The sequence below is a fragment of the Chiloscyllium plagiosum genome, unplaced genomic scaffold (assembly GCF_037043375.1).
Source record: "Chiloscyllium plagiosum isolate Xiang-an unplaced genomic scaffold, Cpla_swu_hap1 HiC_scaffold_22, whole genome shotgun sequence".
Taxonomy (NCBI): Eukaryota; Metazoa; Chordata; class Chondrichthyes; order Orectolobiformes; family Hemiscylliidae; genus Chiloscyllium; species Chiloscyllium plagiosum.
The window spans coordinates 34,703,202-34,729,602 of record NW_028270160.1 but is presented as its reverse complement, the minus strand read 5'-3'; the positions used below and the strand labels follow the sequence as shown (position 1 = coordinate 34,729,602).

General features: G+C 38.6%; 1 protein-coding gene across 2 annotated transcripts in view; it reads left to right on the top strand.

The window, feature by feature from the left end:
• The window catches only part of cunh10orf90 (chromosome unknown C10orf90 homolog), a 201,701-nt gene that overhangs the window by 129,151 nt on the left and 46,149 nt on the right, over positions 1-26,401 (top strand). For both annotated transcript variants that reach the window (XM_043712607.2, XM_043712608.2), the window contains exons 5-6: positions 5,231-6,371; positions 21,846-22,054. In XM_043712607.2, the coding sequence (XP_043568542.2) occupies positions 5,231-6,371; positions 21,846-22,054 (1,350 nt within the window). The remainder of the gene's footprint in view (positions 1-5,230; positions 6,372-21,845; positions 22,055-26,401) is intronic.

Sequence of the window (26,401 nt, the reverse complement as noted above, 5' to 3'; positions counted from 1 at the left end):
TTGTCTGTTTGATTTATCTGGAATTCTAATGAAATAAGGAACAGCTATGCACTATTTTCCTGGTGGTCCTGATTACAGTTTCCCCTACTCGGGGAATTTGTCAGTTTTAATAAGGCTCTGGGATGTGCTAATCCTAGGAACCAATTTAATGAGAGTGTTCATTCCTATTTGGCTATAATGCATCATACCTGCTCATTTTGGAAAAGACACCAGAGGGAACCAGCTTTTTAGTTTATCATTTCCCCAATTCAGTCTCTGAATATTCCACTGAAAAGCTGTTATCAAGCCCATAGGAACTGATTAATTCTTAAGAATGGATACCAGAGTAGCTTTAGAATCTGATTCATCTTGGTCCAAATTCAGTTTCCATTTGGATTTGTTCTGACTTCGGATGACATATCAGCACCTTATTGTGTGCAATGGCATGAAAATAGATGAACATCAAGGGTGAATTCAACTCAAGCCTATTGACAGCTTTTACATTTCAGTACTAAAATAACCAATTCCAGCAATACTGCAGCACTGGGAAATAAATTTATTTTCTCTGCAGATATGACTCTTTGGAGTTTGGTTCTAAAGATGATGCTTTTGACTTTCTGCACTCAGAGTGACTAGATCAATTTTGGATGATGTTGAATTCTCAATTTTCTCTGCAGTGAAAGATTGTGTCATTGCTTAGCAGTTTATCTTTTTTTTAGATGTTAGTTTCTGATATGCCTTGATTTGTAATTAACAAAGATGGTGGCTTGATACACAGAAAATATATTGTTTCATTTTTTATTTAAAAGTATATTGTTTATTGTTTCTGTAAAAACTGCCCCTTTCTCCACCTGATATTTGCACAAATCTTAATATTGAAAAAATGGTTAATTTTGCATTAGTATAGGAATAGTACCCAGAAAGCAACATAGTAACAACCATGACAGATTTATGAATATGAAGTTACTTCTGGCAGTGATTGAAGCTAAATCAACTTTGAGATTTAAACCTTAATGAACTTATAAAACTGAATTTAAGGATCATTTATTTGAATGTTTCTGTCAGTGTTGTATTTGATAAGTTTGAACAATACTCAAGTCAGAACCTTCATTTCTTTCATGTAACTTGTAGAAAATATTGTAATTAAGTACTAGTTAAGATGAAGAAGCATCTATTTTCTTCTCTATTAAGCTCCTGTCCTACCTGATTTTCACTCTCAGTTATTTGAAATGGGGCAGTGGCCTGACTTGTGGCTTTTTCTCCTTGATAGCATGTTATTCGGAATGGTTAGAGGACGCATGAGTTCCACTCTTGCAAGGTTCAGGAAAAAAAAAGAAATGAGTTATAATTAGATTACATTACAGTGTGGAAACAGGCCCTGCGGCCCAACAAGTCCACACCGACACACAACCTACCCATACCCCTACATTTACCCCTTACCTAACGCTACGGGCAATTTAGCATGGCCAATTCATCTGACCTGCACATCTTTGGACTGTGGGAGGAAACCGGAGCAGACACGGGGAGAACATGCAAACTCCACACAGTCAGTCGCCTGAGGCGGGAATTGAACCCGGGTCTCAGGCGCTGTGAGGCAGCAGTGCTAACCACTGCGCCACCGTGCCGTCCACAATGAGCAAACTCCACATAGAGAGTCACCTGAGGTGGGAATTGAACTAAGGTCTCTGGCACTGTGAGGCAGCAGTGCTAACCACCGTGCCACCCCTAGGTACTGTAATGTTTAGCATTAGCAGAAGCTGAGAAAAAATAGTGGTGAGAGATTTTCCTTTCTGTTACATCCGATTAGCACTATTTCCTAGAAACATCAAAAAAGAAAAACGGACAGTAAGCTTTCAGGTTGACCTGACAGGCATCAGGCCTCCAAACCTGCCTCAGAATTTCCCAGAATGTTTTCCAAGTCTGCAGTTGCAATAAATATTGTTCAATTGGAACATTCAATTGAGTGAGAACTGGGAATTCTTAGCTATTCAAGCTCATTTTCTGCTCTGTGCCCTCACAAGCTCTGTATACTTCACAACTTGACAAAATGCTGTGCATGGAGCCCAGACTAGTTTCCCTCTACAGACTGGCCAGATTTTTCATTTGACTGCCGACTATGTGCCCAGGTTCCTAGCATAAGGTCATTTCAGGGGCAGTACTATTTCAGGGGCAGAGCACGGAGACCTTGCAAATGCCATATTTATTTTAGATATATATGTAGTTTTAATTGTGTAACCTAAAATGCAAACTTATAAATAAGTCAGCAAACAAGTTAAGGATACTGGCAATAAACTTAAATCTTCATCGAAAACTAATAGTTCTCAAATGTTCCATGCATTCCAAGACTAACAAATGAAAGTTTTCCCTGTCAGACCACTGCACCTATATCTATTCAATGTTATTACCATGCAATATGGTAGGCAATTCTTTTGTGGTCAGCACTGAATTACTTTTTAAATTGCTTTTGGACCTGAGAGGCTGTATATTAATAATAATCACTTTCAGCTTTTTATTCTTCATATGGAGATGGAGGTAGTGGGGGAGGGTGGGGGCGGGGGTAAAGTTGGTGAATGAATCATTGCCAAAGATGTAGTTCACATGTAAATGTACCTCAATATTGGCTGTCTGTACTGTCTGGGAATATTGTGTGGTCCTGCTGTAGAAAGTGCAATTTCACAAATTACAGACAAAAATACTCTGGGGGCATTTAAATTTAAAAGTCATTTATATTCCACTCAAATATTTCGCTTAGATTTGCATGTGTGTTAACTGACTGATGCACAATACCACAGCCTCTGGCTGCTATGTTGTTGTGAAAAGCAGTAACAGGACTGCAATGCGGAAATAGTATTGCCAACATTGCAATAAAAGAGACATTAATGCAAGGGAAGCGACGGGTCATATGGAATCTTCCAACTGCACTGGAAATCTTCTCCATTTTTCAATGGTGCCTTTTCATTTTTTTAGAGTCATGCCATGAATTTTATTGTGCCACTTGGTTTATTGAAAAACTATAGTGCATTTGACCTCAAGTTTCTAATTAATCAAAACTACAATTGCTAAGGCACAAAGTAACAGACAATTTAAATATTAGAAAATGATTATAGTTCTGGATGTAGGTTTGCTCACTGAGCTGGAAGGTTCATTTTCAGATATTTCATCACCATAATAGGTAACATCTTCAGTCAGCCTCCGGATGAAGCAGTGGTGGTGTACCCCATTTTTTATTTATATATTTGGGGTTCCTTGGGTTGGTGACATCATTTCCTGTGGTGATGTCATTTCCTGTTTCTTTTTTTCAGGGGTTGGTAAATGGGACCTAAGTCAATGTGTTTGTTGATAGAGCTTCAGTTGGAATGCCATGCTTCTAGGAATTCTCATGTGTGTTTCTGTTTGGCTTGTCCTAGGATAGATGTTGTCCCAGTCGAAATGGTGCCCTTCCTCCTCCATATGTAAGGATACTAGTGAGAGTGGGTCATTTCATTTTGTGGCTAGTTGATATTCATGTATTCTGGTGGCTAGTTTTCTGCCAGTTTGTCCAATGTTGAAATATTGACAGAAGCAATCATCTCAACATCCATAAACAAAGATGCATTAGAATATTATTTCAACAAGCCACCACACACTGCAGCAGAGAGGAACTATGCAGAGCAGAGGAAAATCACTTACACAGTATATTAAAAAAGAATGGGTACCCAATGAACACAGTCTGCTGATTTCTATGCAACAAATCCAATAAAGCAGACAAAACACATCCAGAAACCCTAGCCACTCTCCCCTACATCAAGGACATCTCGGAAATGACTGCCAACTATTCAGACCCCTTGGCATCATGGTAGCCCACAAACCCCCAACACACTAAAACAGCAGCTAATGAACTTGAAAGACCCTATACAGACAACGAGCAAAACTAATGTCATTTACAAAATACCTTGAAAGAATTGTAGCAAACACTACATTGGACACACAGGTAGAAAACTAGCCAGCAGGATGCATGAATATCAACTAACCACAAAAAGACATGACTCACTCTCATTAGTATCCTTACATACAGAAGAGGAAGGATACCACTTTGACTGGGACAATACTAGAACAAGCCAAACAGAGACACATACAAGAATTCCTAGAAGCATGGGGCATTCCAACCAGAACTCTATCAACAAACACATTGACTTGGATCCCATTTAACACGCCTGAGAAAAAGAATGGGAAATGACATCATCACAGGAAATGATGTCACCACAGGAAATTACATCATCTGCTCAAGGAAACCCAAATATATAAATATAAAGCAGGCTACACCACCAGTGCTTCATCCAGATGCTCACTGAAGATGTTACATAGTATGGTGATGAAATATCTGAAAACGAACCTTCCAGCTCAGTGAGCAAACCTATATCCAGAACCTCAACCCGAGCTACAAATCTTCTCAAAACTCACTAATCATTATAGTTCATATTTATTAGAAATGAGAGAATCCTGCAAATCCATAAACCAACTAAAAAACCCAAAGAAGTAAAGCAAAATATATCAGATTTTTGAGACTATCAGATTTTCTGAATTAGTCTTAACAAAATAAAATGAGCAAGATTTAAGTATTAACAGTAATATTACACAGATTGCTTCAGTACTAAATGCAAGTTATGTTCACCTTCAAAAATGTGCTTATTGAAAAAATATTGCAAGCAAAATTACTGAATCAGGAGTGACTTAAAATGTATAGTGGACATGTCATGGAAAATCATTAATCTTGATATTTGCATTCAATTGTCATTGGGTGCTTCCTGCTTTAATATAGTTTACATTAATAACCATAAAATATATGTAACAATGTATAATAAACACACATCTTTAAGTGTTACTCCTCCCCAATGTGCAATTAGTCATTGTACACATTATCCCTCAGTAATGTAGACTTTATGTTGAATTGCATTCACATGGTATGATATCTTGGAAGGGAATTTCTTGTAAATGCATGCCACCTAGCTGAATGAAAAGAGACTCAACAGCTTTAGATATGAGCATTAACGTAACTCTCACAATTCTGCAACTGAACCAAGCTTTCAATTTTATATGTGCTATTTTGTCTCATTTAGTAGGGTTAAAGTGCTAATGTTCATTTTCACTCGATTAGAAGGAATTAGGACAGAAAATATTACAGCAACTTTAGCATAAAGGATCTTAGCACTTTAATTATATAGTTCCTGCCATGTTACTGTAGATTAATTTGCAATTTTCTTTTTCTTTTCAGCTGTATGTAACATCCAGCAAAGACAGTGCAATGATTTCATCCGCTCTTATCACCCTAGCAATCAGAGAGGAAGCAAGCAAAGATCATTCCTATGCTTCATCTAATTGTTTACAGCATACCCAGCCTGGACACTCCCATCAATTATTAAGCAAGCCAAATGTTAAAACACTATACACACCACTGTCAAAAATGCCAGATGAGGAGAACATTTTGGACTCCACTACACATTGGAGAAAAGACAGAATCTTAACCAAATCCAGGAAGGGGTTTTCCTCCATTACAATTACAGCCCGAAAATTGATAAGCCCAGTTAATAATACTTCCAAACAAACTGTCAGTAGTTCTCCCAATGAGAAAAATCCAGCAGCACGTGACAGATCTGTGAAAGTTCTGAAAAATTTCAAGAGTTGTAAAGGTATTGCACATATTCATTCCCCCACTGATAATGCCAATGAATTTCTTTGTGATGGATATACAGCTGCAGTGGAGTGTTCTGAGCCTCGCTCAGCACTACGTTCAACAGAAGACAGGCCAAGCTCTTTAAAAATTGATAGCAGGCATCCTGAAATCTTGCTGCTAAGCAACAACGGTGACAAAACCCACCTTCTTGCACAGCAGTTTCACTCGTCTATATCCTTTTCACATTTTGATGTCCTGCCACAGTGCTTTAAGAGTACATATTATTTAGACAAATCTTTTTTGGTCGATCTTTGCTCTGTTACAAACAATGGATTAAAGCAGAAAACAACTTTATCTTTCAAGCTAAATTGCACTTCTTCCATATCATCAGCAGATGGTGGCAATGGCACAGTCAAACTCATTCCTTTCACAGAAATCTCAAAACAAAAAGTTGATTTCAACATATTGGATCAGAAAACATTGGATGCATCTCTGACAGACAACGACTGCATTCGGGAACAAAAATCAACTCCTCAGAAGGAATGTAAATCTGCATGCCAATGTAATGGATATGTGCGTTCTGCTATAAAAGGTGCTCCAAGATTACCTAAAGAGTCTGCTCATTTCTTTTTTTCCCTTTCAAATATGAAAAAAGGAATGACATTTGCCAGAATTGATCAGAAGTGTAAGTGTCATCAACAAAAAATGCAGCATTCCTTCTTTGAGATTGTCACGGAAACAGGTATGTCCCAACAAATAAATTACTTCCCTAAAAATACATTGGAGAATAGATTCCACTTGAGAAATTGCACCAAAATTTCTGCTAAGAAATAATTTGCATTATTACAGATGAAAAATATTCCACTAACAAATACAGTCTGGCAGCATTAATAAAATGTATTTCATAGAATCCCTGCAATGTGGAAGCAGACCACTCAGCCCATTGTGTCCTTACAACCCTCCGAACAGCATCTCAACCAGACCCAACCACCTACCCTGTCCCTGTAACTCTGCATTTCCCATGGCTAATCCACCTATCCTGCAAATCCCTGGACACAATGGGCAATTTATCAAAGCCAATGCACCTAACCTGCACATCTTTGGACTGTGGGAGTACATTGCAGCACCCGTAGGAAACCCACGCAGATATGGGGACAATGTGCAAACTCCACACAGACAGTCGCCCAAAGGTGGAGCCTCTGGTTCACACTGAGCCATCATGCTACCAGTAGTTCTTTCCATTAAAATGTATTATTTATATTTAAAAGTGTTAATTTTTGCAGATTTCTCAATGCAATTAAAAATTGGTTCAGTATGGAAAATAAGTATTTTAATCAAGGGTTAGTCCTTCTCCTGTGAGTAAAATGGCTCAAATGACTGAAAGTAGCTGTAAATAATATGCTGAGCCATTTACTAATTTAATTATATTTCTCAATTCTTAATGTTTTCTTAAATATTAAAAATTTTAAAGCATGCTTACGCATGGCTTGTATGTCTAAGGAAATAAGACAATTTTTCTCAAACATGGAGTTCACAATTTTGATCTGCTACCAATGATTATATTTGAAGAAATGACTTGATCTGGATGAATTCCATCTATAACAATGGCAAAAGATTGCAGAAAACAAAACTTGAAGGTGTTTTGGTTGTAAGTCACTTACTTTGAAAATTTCCAGTCTTTTGTGTGGTTCAGCTTATTCTGTACGGATTGTAGTAATATAATTTATGAACATTTGATCCACATCAAAGATTCTCCTGAAAATATTAAGGTGCAGTACAATAGAGAGTAATAGTAGTGGATATAAAAGGAACAAAAACTGGAAATGTTGAAAATCTGAAATACTGACAACTCTGGGAAAATACTTTGGACCCATCAGAATCTGAAAAGAAAAAGAAATACTTTCATTTATGTAGATCCTTTGAGAACCTCAGAATGTCCCAAAGTGTTTTACAATCAAGTAGGTCCTTTTGACATGTGCTCACTGCTATTGAAATGTCAGGCACACTTCAGCCAGTTTTTTTGCACAGAAAGCTTCCAACAACAGCAATGTGACATTGAGTAGGAATTTCTTTTTTGTGATATTCTTCTAAGTAGTGTGAGGGAATGTTTTATATCCATCTGAGAGAGCAGTTAGGGCTTCATGGGCTTTAAGTCTCATCTTAAAGTACAGGCCCTCCAATGGTGCAGCACTTTCTCAATAATGCAATGAAATGTGAGTTTTGATTTTTGTGATCGATTCTCAGGTGATACTGGCTCCACAAGTTTCATACTCAAAGGAGAGAGTGTTAACAAATAATTTGTGGCAAACACAAAAGGTAAACTAATGAGTTTGGTATTCTACTGAATGATTGACATTCAAAATATTAACTCGTACTGTCTCTTTCAGATGCTGGTAAATGTGGAGCATGGTCATGATTTTCTTTTTTTTAAGGACAGTGTTAGATGTTCATTGGTTTGTGGATGGATCACCTTTGATGTGAAATAACTATTGAAAACATTTTAACTGAACATAATTAAATATAATATAAATATATTTTAAACCTAATTCTGAACACGAATGAATTTTGGTATTAGAAACTAAAGAGAATTACCAACTGGTGGAATCACGTTTAAATGTAAACTAAACTCAAAGTGGAATATGAAGAGTATCGGTTTCAGTTTTTCAACTAGAAAGGCTGTAATATTTTAATATACCTGGTTATTGGAGTGATTCGTATTTGAAATTATATTTTCAGATGTTTCATATAAATCTTTGTATTATTATCCCCTACACAATTATCCAGATAATTGTGGCTTAGAATCCCCAGAAATACATTAGAAATTATGTGCTTTTACAGAGAAATTCTGCATAGTGGTTATGACTAGTGGATTTGTGTAGTAGATGGTCAGTTATCTTCCACAGAAAGGTGCTGAGCAAGTGTTTGGTTAGGATCAAGTTGAAGGCAATGGTATAAGTATTTATTGAGAAGGTCAAATACTCCATTGAATTGTCATGGTTCCATTGGATGGAAAGGAGATAAAGTGTTCGGATGGGTCATGGGTCAACAGGCCACCACAATCAGGAAGGACATGGAATTTTCAGTAACTTTATTTAAATAACTTTGAGGATCATGGGGCATTCAAGCAGAATTTTATTCCCTTAAGTTATGCAGATGGAGTAAAGATTTTATTGTCAAATCACTGTTGTCATTATTGTAATGTCAGGCACAATACAGCTGATCTTAGGATCATTGCACTTTTAATATATATAATCATAAACTAAACTAGGCATAACTTCAAAGTTTGCTGATCACATGAAACTTGGAAATTTAATGTACATTTGGGAGGGTAAAAATAGATGTCAGGAGGACACAGATTAGTGAAAAGAGCAGGCACAAAGCAAATGGAATTTGTGGAGGCAATGGCCTAGTGGTATTATGACTAAAGTATTAATCTGGAAACCCAGGTAATGGTCTGAGGACCTAGGTTCAAATACTGCCATGGCAAATGCTAGAATTTGGATATAATTGAAATATCTAGAAGTAAGAGTCCAATGATGACCATGAAAGCAATGTCAATTGTTGGGGGGAAAAGCCCATCTGGCTCATTAATGTTGTTTAGGGAAGGGAACTGCCTAAATGTGATTCCAGACTCACAGCAATGTGGTTGATGCTTAACTGCCACCAAGGTAATTAGAAATGGCATTAAATGCTGGCCTAGCCACTGACGCCCACATCCCATGAATAAATAAAAAATGTTTAATTCAGAGAGCATAAGGGGATGCATTTTGTAATGTAATGACCTATGAAATCTAGCCTCGCTAATCCTGGAGTTGTACCAAATATTGAAGTTTCTTTTCAGGTACATACAATACCCCAACATATCTGACTGTCAGGCCAAGCTTAGTACAGACCCCATTTCTGTACTAAACAAAAATTATTCTTTATTGTAAGTAATTGGACTACAGCTACAAGTAAACAGATATATACTTGTTGACATATTGCATTAATAACTAAAACTCTAATACCCTTACAACTTCCCCAAGACAGAACACACAACACACACACACACATACACGCGTGCACAAAGAAAATAGATTTTTGGCACAAGTAGAAGAAAATGATTCACTTGGTCTCTGATTTATCAATTCAAAAGTCACAGCTCACAGCAATAGCTGCAGGAAAGGTAACTAGCATTCTTCAAATTTAAATTGAGTTTTGTTTTAACTACAAAAATGGTAGCTTTTCCTGGGGAGAACAATAGTACACCTTTCTGCATCCTTTTTTCCCTCTCTGTATCTGTGTCTTTGTAATTTGTTTCCAGTTCCAACCTGCTCAGTTAGCTGAGACACAATCAGCTTCACTTCTAAACAGCTCCTCATCTCCTGATCTTCTGCACAAGTTGCAGGATCCCGCAGCCACAAAACCAGAATTCACAATTGATTTTGAATTCCTCACTGTGAAATAATGGAGCCATCCCAGTAATTCCTTGTTTTATTTAAAAGTAAATCATTCTCCTTGCAGTCTTTAAGGGCACAAAAGTAAAAAACAGGGTTCAACATGACAGAGACCTGAAAGATGTATGAACACAATCTTTATAACTTTCTGGGCAAATTGATGAGTTGATTTGAGAAAAAGGCAGATTAGATTCATAACTTTATAAACAAAGGAATAGGCCCTGATTTTTGTTCCCAGATCTGGAGTACAGTCAGTAGAAATCCTAGTTCCACAATCCCAACATTTTGTATTCTCAGTCCAGGTGTGTGGGCTGTACTGTGAGCCAGGCCAGTTGACAAGCAAGAATCTAAGATGCTTCCCTGTTCCTAAGATGAGCTAGGCAGAAAAAGCCTGCCTGGGCCTCTGGCAGTGTTCAAAGTTTAAATATAAAGATTTAAACAGAAAACATTCCAACTGCATTTGTCCCCTCCAGCCTTTTAACACCCCATTCCAACTTAGATCTCCACAGCCACTGCCCTTTGCCTTTTCCTGTCAATGCCAACTCATCTGTCATCCAGCATTGGCATGCTGACAGATCCATCTTTTTACCCTTCATCTACTATGCTAATTGATTCAGTAGCTTGACTTAGTGCAGCTCAAGCTCAAGAAGCTCAATAACGTTCAGGACGAAGCTACCCAATTGATCAGCATCCTATCCATACCTTCAATATTCCTTCCTTCCGCTAGTGTGCACCGTGAGTGCCATTTAGAAGATGCACTGCGCCAACTTTTTTTTTCTATGTTTCTAATTTATCCAGGCCCCTTGGATAGGATTGTTTAAATACATGACCTCAGCAAGACAAGAGCAGCAGAAAATTGGAGTTACCGCCACCTTCAAGCTCTCCTCCAAGCCACAGACTAGGCTGACTGGGAATTATAAGACCCTAAGTAGGCCATTCAGTGCATTGAGTCTGCTGGGCCATTCAATGAAATCACGTTTTATGGACCCAATGAAACCCCCTTCAAATATATCAAGGAGATAGCCAAGATCCTAGTTTTTTATTTATTTCAAGGCTCTGTAAGGTGCTATATACCAGATGTAATTCAATTGGTCACACTACTCAGCTTTAAGCAAAACACACTTTATTCTTAGCTCCAGTTAAAATACAAACAAAAGAAAGAAGAATTGGAATAACTTAACTCTACTGGAAAATTTAACAGAATAATAAGACTATTTAACTACTAAATAGTAACTGTTCCAATATAGTAACATCCCATCAACACACCCATGGCAAAGACAAAATCAGTAAAATGGATTGTCTCACATATAATGTTTCCCCAATCCAGAAGGAAGAACATCAAAGAAAATTCTGGCATAGAGAGAGAGAACTCAAGCTTTTAGCTGTAGCCAAGATAGATGTATGGCAGCTGCAAAACCCGAACAATATAGTTAATGACCCAGTCTCATCAACCCTCTACTGTGAAGAATTCCACAGATACACAATCCTATAAGTATGTTCTTCAGTGATCCATGGAGATAGGCATTTTCATATCATCCAGCAGCTCATTGCTTTTAAAATATCCAGCTGATGTTATGCAAAGTATATAGACCATACAAACTAAGACTGGTGGATCATATTAGACAGTATGTTCTTCTGACTGTTCACACCAAATAATGACTAGACCAGTCAGCTCACACTTACAAAATTCACAGCACTGCACCCAAATAACATGTGATTCTACAACTGGACAACATTTGCTACATCAGCATGCATGTGCAAAGAATTATACTGACAACCAATTTGGAATTGTCAGTCGAGCTTGCAGTATGACGTACTTGTTTGTGTTGGAACCTATATTAATATACAGAGCTCTGTTCTTTAGAGATAGAAAGAACATGTACACACATTGTATCTGTTTCATTGCAAAAGAAGTGAGTGACAGTTATTCTCTAGTTAAAGTCTCATGATTTGACCCCTCCTAGTCAACATATCTTGTTTAAAATGTAAACAAAGCTTGGCAGTTAACTGGCAGTCATCGTGAACTGGTATGAACGGACAATGTTCGTTTGCCAACAAATCAGCATTCTCCTCTCATATAATAGACATGTTATTTTTCCTTCACTTTTGGTATTTCTTGTGAATTGGCCTGATGAGCGCAAGACAAGAAACATTTGAAACATTATCCATTTTTAAGGGATGACTTTTACCAGTCTCATGGAGGCAGGTGTGATGATGCACCTCCTTTAACAAGGTTATATTGTCCTTGTTTTTTTCAGAGGGATTGTAAAAGCAGTGATTCTGAAAAGTCTGCTTTGGATGGGTTTTAGGGCCAGTTTGATTATAGCTAACAGATACTGCCTCAGACAAAAGGCTTTTAAGTTAGAAAAAAAAAACACTTGTCCAATGAAAGGGGAGTGGCTGGTTCTCCCAGCTCTGTTTCTCTCTGGTGGTTTGGTTAGCCAACAGCAGAGTTTCAGGCTGTTGATCCAAGAAACAGCTATAAGGAAGAAGGTGTTCCATGCTGCCATCACTCTCTCTCTCTCTCTCTCTCTTGTAAGACCTTGTGTTTTATTTTACCTTTTGTGCCAAGGAGTGTTTATGGGGATTGTTGCAAGTATTGTGAACAGCATCATTAAGTTGGGTTAATCTGTTGGGTTTTTGGATAGGTTAAATTATTCGGTATTCCGTTTTTTTTTGTGTTTCGTTCAGTAATCTTGTAAATAAATTCTGTTTTGTTTAAAACTAAGTGGTTTGACAAGCTGCATTACTCCTGGAATGTCCGCCATACACCTGCTTAAAACAACGAGCAAAGTTAGGGTCTGGACTACTTTCTGGAAATGTTTTGAGGGGATCTGGCCTAGTCCATAACAGAGCTGTCCCCAAAAGCAACAGGGAACCCTACTGTGATGGCTGTCTGACAGTCTTACCTCTGGACATCTTTCCTAGGGATTGGTTGCCACAAGAACAAGCAGACTACTCCACAGATGCAGTAAAACTATGAGCTTAATTAAGAATCCTATTGAACACCATTTTATCCTAGTGCTGTAATTTTCCCAGCCTCATTTGGGCCTCACTTTGTCAAGAGCCTAACAATAGAGTGAAGTTTGCTTTGCAATGGGATGTCTAAACTGTGATTCAAATTGGTGTTTCAATTCATTTAATGATAGTAATTCTAGAATGTATTAGTAAAGATGTTATATCAGATGTTATATTAGACTCTGCCTAATTGTTGTAGGGTTTTCTTTGTGGTTTTGTAAAAGGAAATCATGTTTAACTAATTTATTGGAATTCTTTGAAGAAGTAGCAATACCATTGATCAAGAGGAACCTACATGATATGATTACATTTCCAAAAGGCATTTGACAATGCATTACATTAAATGTTGTTCATAAGAATTAATGATAAACAGGTTAATATATTATCATCAATTGAGAATTGGTTGGCTAGGAAGTGGAGAGTAGAGGATAAAGGGTAATTTTTGAGTTGGCAAAATGGAATCAGTGGAGTGTTGCACAAACCAGGGCAGGAGCATCAGCCGTTTACAATGTAAAGCACAATCTATACTTGGATAACGTAATTGAATTCATGATTGCTCAGTTCACTCAAGATGGGTAGGAAACTAAGTTATCAGGACAAAAAGGGATTTGGATAGCTTTAACGAATGGACAAAAATGGCTAATGGAGGATGATGTGAGAACGTGTGAACTCGTCCACTTTGTCAGGAAAAATAGGAAAGCAGAATATTACTTAAATGGAGTGAGATTGCAAAATTTTGAGGACCAGAGGAATCTGGGTGTCCTGGTATATGAATGAATAAAGTTTTGTCATGCAAGTTAAGCAACCAGGAAGGCCAATGAAATGTTATCATTCATTGCAAGGGAAAAGGAACATAAAAATAGGGATTTTTTGCTGCAGTTGACCATGTTCCAAACCAAAATAATCACACTTGCTTGCATTTGGCCCTATCCCACCAAACCTTTCCTGTTCATGTACTTATCCAAATGTCTTTTAAATGTTGTAACTGTACCTGCATCCACCACTTCCTCTAACAGTTTATTCCACATACAAACCACTGTCTATGTAAAAATATTGCTGCTAATGTCCTTTTTAAATCTCTCTCCTCTCACCTTAAAAAAAAGACCCTTCGTTTTGAACTCTCCCCTGCTGTATGACTCTATGTTAAAATAATGGGCTAATTTTTTTGGCGAAATGCCAGTTGCATTGAGTTTGTTGAAGGGTTTTCATTACATTGACTTAGCAAGATTTCTTGCCAAATCTTACCAAATTCACATTGTTAAGTACCTACCTTTCATCACTCCATGGCATCCCTCTCAGCCAATTTTTCTAATCTTACCATGCACTATTTCCTGAATAATTGGCTACTCAATTACATGATGAAAGACCAACATCATAAGCAGCCATTCCCACGCTACGTTCCCACGCAACAGTAATGTAATGGCACAGCAACCACAAAGCCACACAGCTCATGAAACCCAACCAGCATGGCTGACACTTCCTTGTACATATAGCCCCATTATCTCACTCTAATTACTATTTAGCCACCATAGTTTACCTTGGCTACATACCACCTAAACACCCATGCTAAGCCGCCACCCCTGTGTCCCCAGTGCCAATTGGAGAACCACAGCTGTCACTGTCCATTAGGGAACATCACATACAGGCAAGCAGTTGGATAATTCCAAAGATGAGATTTTACTTACAGCCAACAAAAGTAAACGTAAATGGAATAGTTAGATGCTACAGTTTGACCCCACAATGTAAACCAAATGCTGACATCAAGATGAATGACTGTTTTACATTCCATGATAGCTTGCTGCAACCAGCTCTCATCAGTGAATCAGTGAAGTCCTGTCTGGCTTATAGTGATCCATGCAGCTGAGTTTTGTAATGGACAAGGAGAGCTTCCTCCTCTGAGTATCTTTGTACACCACCTTGGAAGACTGCTTCTATTCCCCATTCCTGAGCATTCAGTGCATCATCTCATTGCCAGCTCCAATTGTGCAGAACCCAGCACACTAGGAAGATGCAGTACACTCTTTCTGGACTCTCCTGGAAACCCCAACACCCAACACCCACCTCCAAAGCAGTCCAAGCAATGGAATCACATTTTCAGGAACTCAGCTGTCTCCTGCACCATGGCTCTGGCATGTCCAGCAGTTGGTTGAAGATACTGTTCTGGCTGAGTGACCAATACATTTTATCAGAAAAGCTGCACTTTGACTCCCTTCCCAACCCAGACCAAGTCAATCATTCAAGTTTCCAGTCCATTCAGGAGTTTCCATTGTTATACTTACACAACATATGATGAAGTGATGTTTCTGTTCTCCCACAGCATCCTTGGAAGTTTCACACTTGATGGGATTCTTTTCACAAGAATTTTCCTCTTTTGTTGTCATTGCCACCAACTTCTGCATCAATGTGATACCAATGTTAACTCTGCAATTAATAATGGCAGCATTCAAAACTTTAGCATGTTCACTATGCATGCATTGCAAATGTATGAAGATATGATTGCAACTGAAATGAAGCAGGAGTTGCAAATGCATGCTACATGCATTTGCCCCTTCAATATCCTGTCATTCAGCAGACATGGATCCTACTGTTCTGTCCATAAACCTAGCACTGACTCTGCACACCCAGCACAGTCTCCCATCTATTTTCCATTTGCATTTTGCATTTAGAGAATGGCAAGTGATGGCAGGATTGCAGTTCATGATGCACACTGTCATCACTTGGCTGAATTTGATTGTTAAGTACTCCTCCAGAGCTTAAATGTTCCCTTTTTCCTCAGTCTATCTCAACTGCCCATTTCCATCTGTCTCCTCCATGTGGAGGCCCACTGCATTGAACTTTGCCTCCCAAATGTCCTCCTTACACTAAACCTTGACCTTACATTTCAATGATGCACATGCGGCTCCCCTATGCTCCTATGCAGACACTACAGTGGTGATGACTGCCAATAAACTCTCTCACACTTACTACGCACTTCAATACTGTTCTACCTAACTGCCCCATGAACCAAAGTTGAAATTCTAAATACACCACATCTATCAGTTCTCCTTTAATAAAAATGAAATCATGCCCATTTAACTCTATTTGTGCCTTCAAGTCATCGACCAAATAACAAATGATGTATACATTCAGATAAAGTGCCCTTAACAATGTCATGTTAACATTATTCTGCATTCTGATCCGATTTGATACTTGCCTTCACTTCATCTGTCTAAGTTTGCGTACTACGCTTCTACTTCCTGTTACCAGTTTGCTCCAATCTGAGCTCCATCTCAGGTTCCCATTCACCTTCAAACCCTGTTTAAATCTTCCCTGTCCACACTAGCAAACCTCCCTGAAAGGATGGTTGTCCTGGTCATTAAGGTGCAAACTATCAATCTTACACAGATCCTACCTACCCAGAACTTGTCCTCATGTCTCAGAAATCTGATGTCCTCCCTCCTATATTAGTTCTCCAGCCACATGTTTTCAATTAATCACTGCCATGTGGTATTCTGAGATTACTCCTTTTGAGACCCTACTTTTTAATCTCATTCTTTTCTCCCAAAAGTCTGCTTTCAAGACCTCATCTAGATTAGATTAGATTAGATTACTTACAGTGTGGAAACAGGCCCTTCGGCCCAACAAGTCCACACCGACCCGCCGAAGCGCACCCATCCATACCCATTCCCCTACATTTACCCCTGCATCGAACACTATGGGCAATTTAGCATGGCCAATTCACCTGACCTGCACATTTTTGGACTGTGGGAGGAAACCGGAGCACCCGGAGGAAACCCACGGAGACACGAGGAGAATGTGCAAACTCCACACAGACGAGGCGGGAACTGAACCCGGGTCTCTGGCGCTGTGAGGCAGCAGTGCTAACCACTGTGCCACCGTGCTGTCTGCCAGTGAAAGCAATGCAGCTCTTAATGTCTAGCTATTCACCTTCCCCTAGAAGAACTTGCTACAGTCAAATGTATAGAAAGTGGAGTTGAGGCCGTAATAGAGACTGCCGTGATCTTGTTGAATGGCAGAGCAAGTTTGAGAAACACAATAGCCAACTGCTCCTAATTACTATGTTCACAAGTCTTTTAACTATAATTTCTCCCTCAAGCTACTAACATAAAAATGAAAGAAAATAGTGTTATGATTGAATAAACTATTAGATAATAGCAATACATTTATGAGTCTCCAAAACACAACAGACTTGGGAGTGCTTGGTTAGTGTTATGTCTTCGACTGTTTTCTATTTGCAATAGGACTGCATAGAGTTTCTGGTTGTCATATTGTTCTGATTTGGCATTTGTTATATTGCACTCCTATATCATCAGATGTATGTACATGACACAACCTTTGTTCTGAGCATCTGCTGATTATTTCTCCTATATTCTCAGTGTCATCAGCTGATGTTGTACTCAAATCTTTTGTCTGAAATTCAAGTGGGTGAGGTCATTACTCTCATGACAGTAATGGGCATCTTTCTTCTTGCTCTGTTTTTTGATTTAAGCAATTTGTATTCCTGGATGTATCAATGTGTGGTGGTGCGGAGGCATCTCTGCATTGTCTGCTGAATAATAAGTCTGCAGATTAAGAAAACATACTGAGCAGGCCACTGTAAGATGTAGAATGGCTATATTTGGATTATGTTTCTTCATTGGCATTTCATACTTGAAGAATTTATGGTTTGAACTATACATTCCACCTTTCAATTAGATCTGGGATAATATAGTGATGAAATGGTGCGTTATTGGGCTATAAGTACCTAATACTTTCAGGCCTGATCAAAATGAATACAAGAAGTCACTTTGATATGAAGCAACTGTATTAGGTTAATCGAGTTCAGATATATGTAAACTAATGAGTGAATCTATTAGCTTAAACTGCTTTAGAAATATTCAACAAGCAAATCTCACTGCCTTCTGCCCATCAGAGACTGCTGAGTGGCAGCTGCCACTTGGAGCTCTGTCTTAATTTTCACGACACTGGTCACAATCCATTGGTGAAAGTCCACAGTGCCGTTCTCACAAACACAGTCTGATGATGAAGTGTCCCTTTGGTGAAAAGTTCTCCCTGTGAGGAAAAGTCTCCAATATTAATAGTATTCTGGTTATGAGCTGTATCACCATTTCATAGTACTTTCAGTACTTTATCAGACATTCCATTGACCAGAAAACAAGCTGAAAACATCTCTAGATTGCTCCATGTTAACTCCATAAAAGAATGGATCCCATAGACAATCAAGATTATACATTACAGTCAAAACAAGCTGTTTTCGTTTGCACTGGGACTGCTCTCTATGTAATTTTCCACTTTTATCAATTGTTCATTTTCACATCCAATTAATCCTTATTAATTAACTCTGAATGGTCTAGTTTGGAAGTATCATTTTTGAGCCAAACATGACAAGTTGACTCCAAAATAACCTTCCACATCCATCAAAGTTTCACCTACACTTCTACACATGTCATTTACTGTATCCATTGCTCCCGATGCAATCTCCTCTATGCTGAGGAGACAGGATGCCTACTTGCAGTGCGCTTCAGAGAACATCTCCAGGACATCCACACCAATCACTCCACCGCCCTGTGGCCAAACATTTCAACTCCTCCTCCCACTCCACCAAGCACATGCTGGTCCTGGGCATCCTCCATCACCACTCCCTAACCATCTGATACCTGGAGGAAGAAAGCCTCATCTTTCCTGTCGGGACCCTCCAACCCCAAGGCATCAATGTGGATTTCACCAGTTTCCTATTGCACACTCAGCTACTTTCCCCCCCCCAGCCCTACCCCCTCCCATTTATCTCACAACCCCCTCAGCTCATAGCCTCATTCCTGATGAAGGGCATTTGCCCAAAATGTTGACCCTCCTGCTCCTCGGATGCTGCCTGACCTGCTGTGCTTTTCCAGCACCACAATCTCGACTCTCAGTTCTTGCACCCCATTTTAAAGGATCACCCAGTGTATTAGGTCAGTTGTCAGAGACTACCTTCAGTGATTGAACTTAATTAGTCTGTAAAAGAAACACTAGATTTGTAATAATTGACAGAAATTTGGAAGAAAATCATGCATCACAGCCAAGAAATCATTCTACACTTACTAAAGCAATCAGTTACAAGTCTAGACTATGGATGTATGGGTATTACATGAGGCAGTAGTGTTTCTCGATATGAAGGATGACATATCTTGCACTCACTTGCAGCCATACCTTTGGGCAGATTTTTGGCTAATACACCATCTCCCTGTCCAATTAATCAATTCCCAAGTGTGTTTGGTGCAAGTGTTGGGGGATTTCAGGTCAAATGAACCCTGAGATTACAGCTTGCATTCTCTAAAAGTTGACTCCTTAAGATACCCCAAGTTCTTAACTGTACAGCAAAATTTTATTAACCTCTGGAACATCCATCAGTCACTTTCCTCATTGTTGTTGAAGCACAAGATGGTTGCATGTTTCTAACTGCAATACTTAATATTTATATCGCCCAAAATGCTTAAGTTTAAAGTTGTTTCAACAAAGATTGGAGGAATGCAATATTACTCTCATCCCACAACGCAATAGGTCACAACATAAAATATCAATGCTTTTATAGTTACTAAGATGACCAACTAAATGCCCTATCTAAAAGTAGGTTTAAAAACAATAATATTGATCACCCAGAATTTCCAATAAACACAGTTATTGATTTATTATCAAAACCAAAACTTATTTAATAAAAATGCAATAAAGGTTAATATATACAATTTGTAATATAGAAATTACAAATGCTGACTATCCCATGCCACACACATTCTTCAGGAATGAGGGATAAAGCAAATTAGAGTAATGCTTTTCCAGCACTACTCTAATCTTGACTCTTTGACATATTTAGGCACCTTGTGTCTAAACAAATGTTCATAGAAATATCTATCTTACTGACACTCATAAGGGAGCTATACCAATTTGTGTGATGTTAAACTTTTCAGAACTTCATATCCCTCTCCATCTTATCAAGTTTAACTTTGGTCTTATTCTGAATTTGAATGCTACACTTACCTGAAAGGTTGATGTGGGTCGTGTCTGCACACAGGTACAATGCTGCACTATCCTTGAAACCACTGAAAAGTGTGGTGCTGAGAAAACACAGCTATCAGACAGCATCCAGGAGAGTCGACATTTCAAGCATGAGCTCTTCATCAGGAATCCTCGGATGCTGCCTGACCTGCTGTGCCTTTCCAGCACCACACGTTTCAACAGTTTCAAGGATAGTGCCATACAATTTGGCTAGATATTTCATAGAACATGTTTTGATGCCAAATGCTCTTAGTTGAATGGAATCCTGGGCCTGTCTGTCCTGTGGCTGTGGCTTCTTGCTACATCGAACACTTGTTTTGGCCTTTCCTTTTTACATTGGTGCTTCCAATGGCCTCTAATACCAGATGCTTTGCATATATTTTTGATAAATGGTTAGTTTTGGATGTATTTATGAATATCATCATGTCATTATTGTGCCAAAGCTGGAAGAAATATGAATAAATTGTAAACTGTACCTACTCAGTAATATGTTTTTGTGTTTGCATCCCTTTACAGTTTTACTTTCATCTTGTAACCTAGGAATTGTTTGAAGTAGTCTTGTTGAAATGTTTGTACCTTCTGTGTCAAACTTTCCAAACCTCAGCTCCCACAATGTTATATTCGTCTCTGTTTCAAGGAAATATACCAATCAGGTGACAAGGGTTGATAAACAAAAGTATGGGTTATTTATTTGAATCTGGATCAAGTTAACTGTGAAACTATTGCACATATCTGATTCCTAGTTTTTCTGCTCATCAATCGAGTATAAGTCATGGTATTATTATATCACACACTGTGCTGGTGATCATGATAATAGCAGTTTAGAATATTCTTGTAGGGGCTCTTGTGATGCAATGGTAGTATCCCCACCTCTGTAGCAGGGAGTCCGCATTCAAGTCACACCTGCTTCAGAGGTGTGGAATACGATCTCTGAATAGTTTAATTAGAAAATATCAATTTTTTATGAAAGAAATTCAAACACAACATAGTGCTAACCCTGGAAATTGATGGATCAGAGCCAACTTCTCAATGCACTTATGTTTTGCATTTTAGTTCTCACACCCCAAACGTTGTCCTTCACCTTAACACTGCTTTCAATGTGACCGTTAGGATACTAATCTAACTCCAGAAGCCGTTTTGTTAGGAAACCTGCACATAGTGAACTTAGCCAACAAAAGGCAAAATACTAGTATTTATCAAAGAAAGATGCAGAGCTGCTCAGAATGCTAGGCAAATGATTAAACCTGTGAAACAATGATCAAAATGTACCAGCCTTTCCAAAAATTGGGTGAATTTTATTTTGTATTTTATATTGTCATTTTTTTTATTGATGAAATACAGCCTCTGACATTATATTTTAAAGTTTCTATCTATCAAACAGTTTACACTTTACCATCAGAGAGAAAATAACAGTACTTAACAAAAATCAAAATGACTGTGGATGCTGGAAATCAGAAATAAATACAGAAATTGCTGAAAAAGCTCAGCAGGTCTAGCAGCATTTGTGGACAGAAATCAGAGTTAACATTTTGGGTCCAGTGACCTTTACTCAGAACAAATGTTCTGAAAATGTTCTGAGAATGTTTCTGAGGAAGGGTCACTGGATCCGGAATGTTTACTCTGATTTCTCTCCATAGATGCTGCCAAACCTGCTGTGCTTTTCCAACAATTTCTGGCTTTGTTTCAAATAACAGCAAATGACTGAATTAATGTGAGATTTTTCTTTACAGATGATATAACATTTCCCAACAATCATGTTGATTTAATTGGAAAGAGGAAAGACATTGTGAAACAAGGAAGACAAAAATCCACCTTCAGAATGATAGCAAAGTCGACAACCAGATCTCCCATTGTACATCAAGGTGAAAACAATAACGTTAGCCAGTCACAGCTCAACACTGAGTGTGAGAAAACCACATTGCAACTACTCACATTGCAGGTAAGAGGCTTTAAACCCTATTACTGTTACTAGATACAGCAATAAAAAAGGAGAAATGGTTTGATATTATAGCCTGTGCTCTGTTGAAGGATGATGCACAGTGCTGGTATGTGAATTGCTCAATTTAAAAAACCACAGTGGAATAGTTTTGTGCTAAAATGTTAAACCATGTTCCTAAATGCAGTTTGTGAAGTTAAAGAAAATAAGCTGGCGGAAATAGTTTTGCTATGATTTAGACCCCCTACATTGAAAAAAAATGTTTAGTATCTCTCTTGTCAAAGAAAAGTATTTTAAATTAACAGATTGAAAAAGTATACAGTAGAACTATTATCCATTCTTCACCAGGCTTGTTTCACATGATGAAGTTGGAATTTTTCTAATTTCATGATGATATATTTTTGTCACCATTTCAAACTGAACATTGTTCATCCAGGATATTTTGTTTTTCAAAATGTATAAGGGTGAGTTTATTAATAAACTGATGAACCTTCCTGATTCCAGGTTTCTCCAATTGGTGTTTAATCCATGTTTTACAAAGAGGGAAATGGGGTACAGTGGTTGTACAAAAATTGGGGCTATGCATCTTCAAGTTTAAAAGAGAAAACATGGTCAGGGTTATTGCCCCTGATCATTATGCAGTAACCCAAGTAGGAATGCATAAATATGAATAGGATTGGAATAGGCTGTGATACCCTTAACCTGAACAGTCTTCCAACTCATACTGTCAAAGCTCGCACAGGAATAATATCCTGTTTTATAAAGAATAAAGGGTGATTGATGCTTTGGAACTGTTCACACCTAGAGAGAAGAAGGAAGAGAAGTGATTTGTTGGTGAAATTTGGTGAGAAATGCTTTCATTGATTGTGTAGTGTGTTGTTGAATAGTTGTTTCACCTCTAAAAGATCATGAAAGATAATGAATTTGATTGAAACACAGTTTGATGGTATGAATATTTCCTCTCTTTGTTGGTTTTGACATATAAGATGAAAGCTGAAAATGTGTTGCTGGAAAAGCGCAGCAGGTCAGGCAGCATCCAGGGAACAGGAGAATCGACGTTTCGGGCATAAGCCCTTCTTCAGGATTCCTGAAGAAGGGCTTCTGCCCGAAACGTCGATTCTCCTGTTCCCTGGATGCTGCCTGACCTGCTGCGCTTTTCCAGCAACACATTTTCAGCTCTGATCTCCAGCATCTGCAGACCTCACTTTCTCCATATAAGATGAAACCACATTTCAGTATACCCAAGTCCATGAAAGAAAATCATCAATATTTATTAATAGAACATAGAAAAGTACAGCACAGAACAGGCCCTTTGGCCCATGATGATGTGCCGAGGTTTAATCCTAATGTAAAATATAGTAAATTAACCCACGCACTCCTCAACTCATTGCTATCCATGTGCATGTCTAGCAGCCACTTAAATGTCCCCAGTGACTCTGCTTCCACCACCACAGCTGGCAACACATTCCATGCATTCATAACTCTCTGCATAAAGAACCTATCTCTGACGTCTCTGACTCTATCTATTTCACTCATTATTTTGTACACCTTGATCAGGTCTCTTCTCTTTCTCCTTCTCTCCAGAGAAAAAAGTCCGAGCTTATTCAACCTTTCTTCATAAGGCAAGCCCTCCAGTCCAGGTAGCATCTTGGTAAACCTTCTTTGCACCCTCTCCAAAGCCTCTGTATCTTTCCTATAGTACGGCAACTAGAACTGGACACAATATTCCAAGTGTGGTCTCACCAGGGACTTGTAGAGCTGCAGCAAAACCTCACGGCTCTTAAACTCGATCCCCCTGTTAATGAAAGCCGAAACACCATATGCTTTCTTAACAACCCTATCCACTTGGGTGGCAACTTTGAGGGATTAATTAATAACAGGCTATCAATGCCCCTTGCAGCAGAACATTACTTTAGGCTTCAGAGTCTCTAAACACTTTCTCAATATTTCTACTCTGCAACGTTTAAATGAATTTGGAAAGTAACAACACTTAATCTTTTGTCAAACCTTAAAATGATTTTTAATCAAACTGTTTGGACATATTATTACACACCTCCAAGGCAGATGAGACTTGAGCCAGACTGTACATAAGACCCTTGACTTCTTTTTTGATTAATGCATTCCAAGATGTTATGGCACTTTGAATTTGGACAACCTAACCCAAAGTTAGGGACATTGCCACTGCACCACAGGAAATTTCACAAAACGCACCCCGGAGGTGTAAAAGATCAGGGTGAAAAGAAACCAACCAGTGTTTTCAATATTTTATTTACTTTCCTCCTAGGGTCTAAGGGAGCAAAGGTGTTCATTGGACTCCATATGGAAAATGTAGGCACGAACTGGCTCCCTTTCCTATTTTCAAGGCCCCTGAGGAATGGCCCCTGATTCTTGATGTTTTGTAGGCCTCCTACTGTTCCACTGCTTCCAGATGATATCCACTTGAATTGGATTTAAATGCCCAGTAAATAAAATTCTCCAGACTCATTTTTGTCACAGTTGAGTTTACAATTCACATGAGTACTTGCCCACCAAGTAAGTGGCAGTTAAACTGAGCCAAGAGTTTCTTTACACCTTGTTGCTACCAGTTATCCTCCATCACACTAGTACGCTATATGTCTCACAGTTTGTTTAAAATTTAAGATATTCAAAATATAATTTTGAGTTTAATTTTCATGCTTCACTCACAAGGGAAGAAATTGACTTAAAAAACAGAATGAGTTTGGGACAAGTGGGGGACTGAAGTATGAAAAGTCAATTCATGACGAGCTCATCCATCCATAGCTGAAATGGGTGGTTAGGTGGGAGACCAAACCTCTGCAAGGAAATGGGTTGGTAACGGGTTTAAATTTGTTCTTGAGGCTGCAAGCTTCATTGTAATTCAGCTTCAGTGACTGAAAATCTACCAACCACCTCCAGGCGAGGGTTTGTCACATCCACAAAGTGAGCCACAATAACTATGTCTTGCATCCAACATTACCTGCCTGAAGGATCTCCACAGTCAGCAACAATCCCCACATCCACCACAACTCCATCCCTCCAACCCATTCCACCTCCCGAACTTCGTCTCAAAGCCTCTGCTTTCATTCACTTCAGATTGACAAATTTTCCTTCACAGGCCTGCAGTACTCCAGTTTGTTCACCACCTCCAACCAACAACCTTCTCATGTAGGAGGAGAAAGTGAGGTCTGCAGATGCTGGAGATCAGAGATGGAAATGTGTTGCTGGAAAAGCGCAGCAGGTCAGGCAGCATCTTGGGAACAGGAGAATCGACGTTTCGGGCATTAGCCCTTCTTCAGGAACCTTCTCATGTACTTGTTCCCATCCACCTGCTTATGTGGCATTGAAAATTCCTTCACTTTGCAAGACATTTAGTTAAAAGCATTGTTCTCTGTTCCGAGACAGCTGATGCTAAAAAAGTTAACTTGCCCTCCAGGATGATTCAGTGATACAATCACTATGTGACAACCGTTTTTAAATTTGGGTTTAAATCCTACATCTACAGTCTCATTTAATTTTACCTGTGTGAAAACTAAAAATTGGATTGCAATTGTAAGTGAGAAACTTAATGCAATTACAAGGTAGCACAATAAATTACTTTGCTAGGTGGAGAGTATTGACATATGCTTCAACACAAGACAGCTGAGAGGCAAGAAAATGATGATTATGTATAACAATGGAGGAAGCATATTTTAAAGCAGTTTGATTTACTTTCTGTTGCAAAAGTGTTTAGGTATCTGAGGTGTTGATGGTGAGGGTGTCTTAAGCATCACCCACAATGGTGCTGTCATTTGGGCTTGGTGGAAAAGAAGCTCATGATCCTGGGTCTTCCTCATATTCTCTGTCAATGTCTAAAACATCAGTATAATTTGTATCATGCTGATATCATGCAATAAACTACATCTTGTTTAAGACAAGAGCCTTTTCTCATTAGACTACTGTGTGGTTTTCCTCTACCACACCTGACTAAATAGGCTCTGTGTCTCCCTATCAGGAAAGAGAATGATGGTAGCAAAGCTACCAAATAATGGTAAGGATTTATCCTACAACACTTTGCTTCTGCTGTTTTCTATAATTCTTCAGCCTTTTTAATCGTTATTTCAGCCTCTACATGAACAAGAATAACTGAGATAATTGGATCTCCAATTTTATCTCTCAGTGTAGGACAAAAGTATCACCCCAGCTGAGTACTTCCTTGATGACTCAGACAAAACTGGGAGCTTTCCACAGAAGTAATGGCCAATGAAATTCATTTTTAGTGTTACATAATGCAAATATAAAACAACTTCAAGCTGTAGATCTTGCAACTTAGATTTGTCTTTAAGACTAAGTACAATCCTTTTACATCTTTGC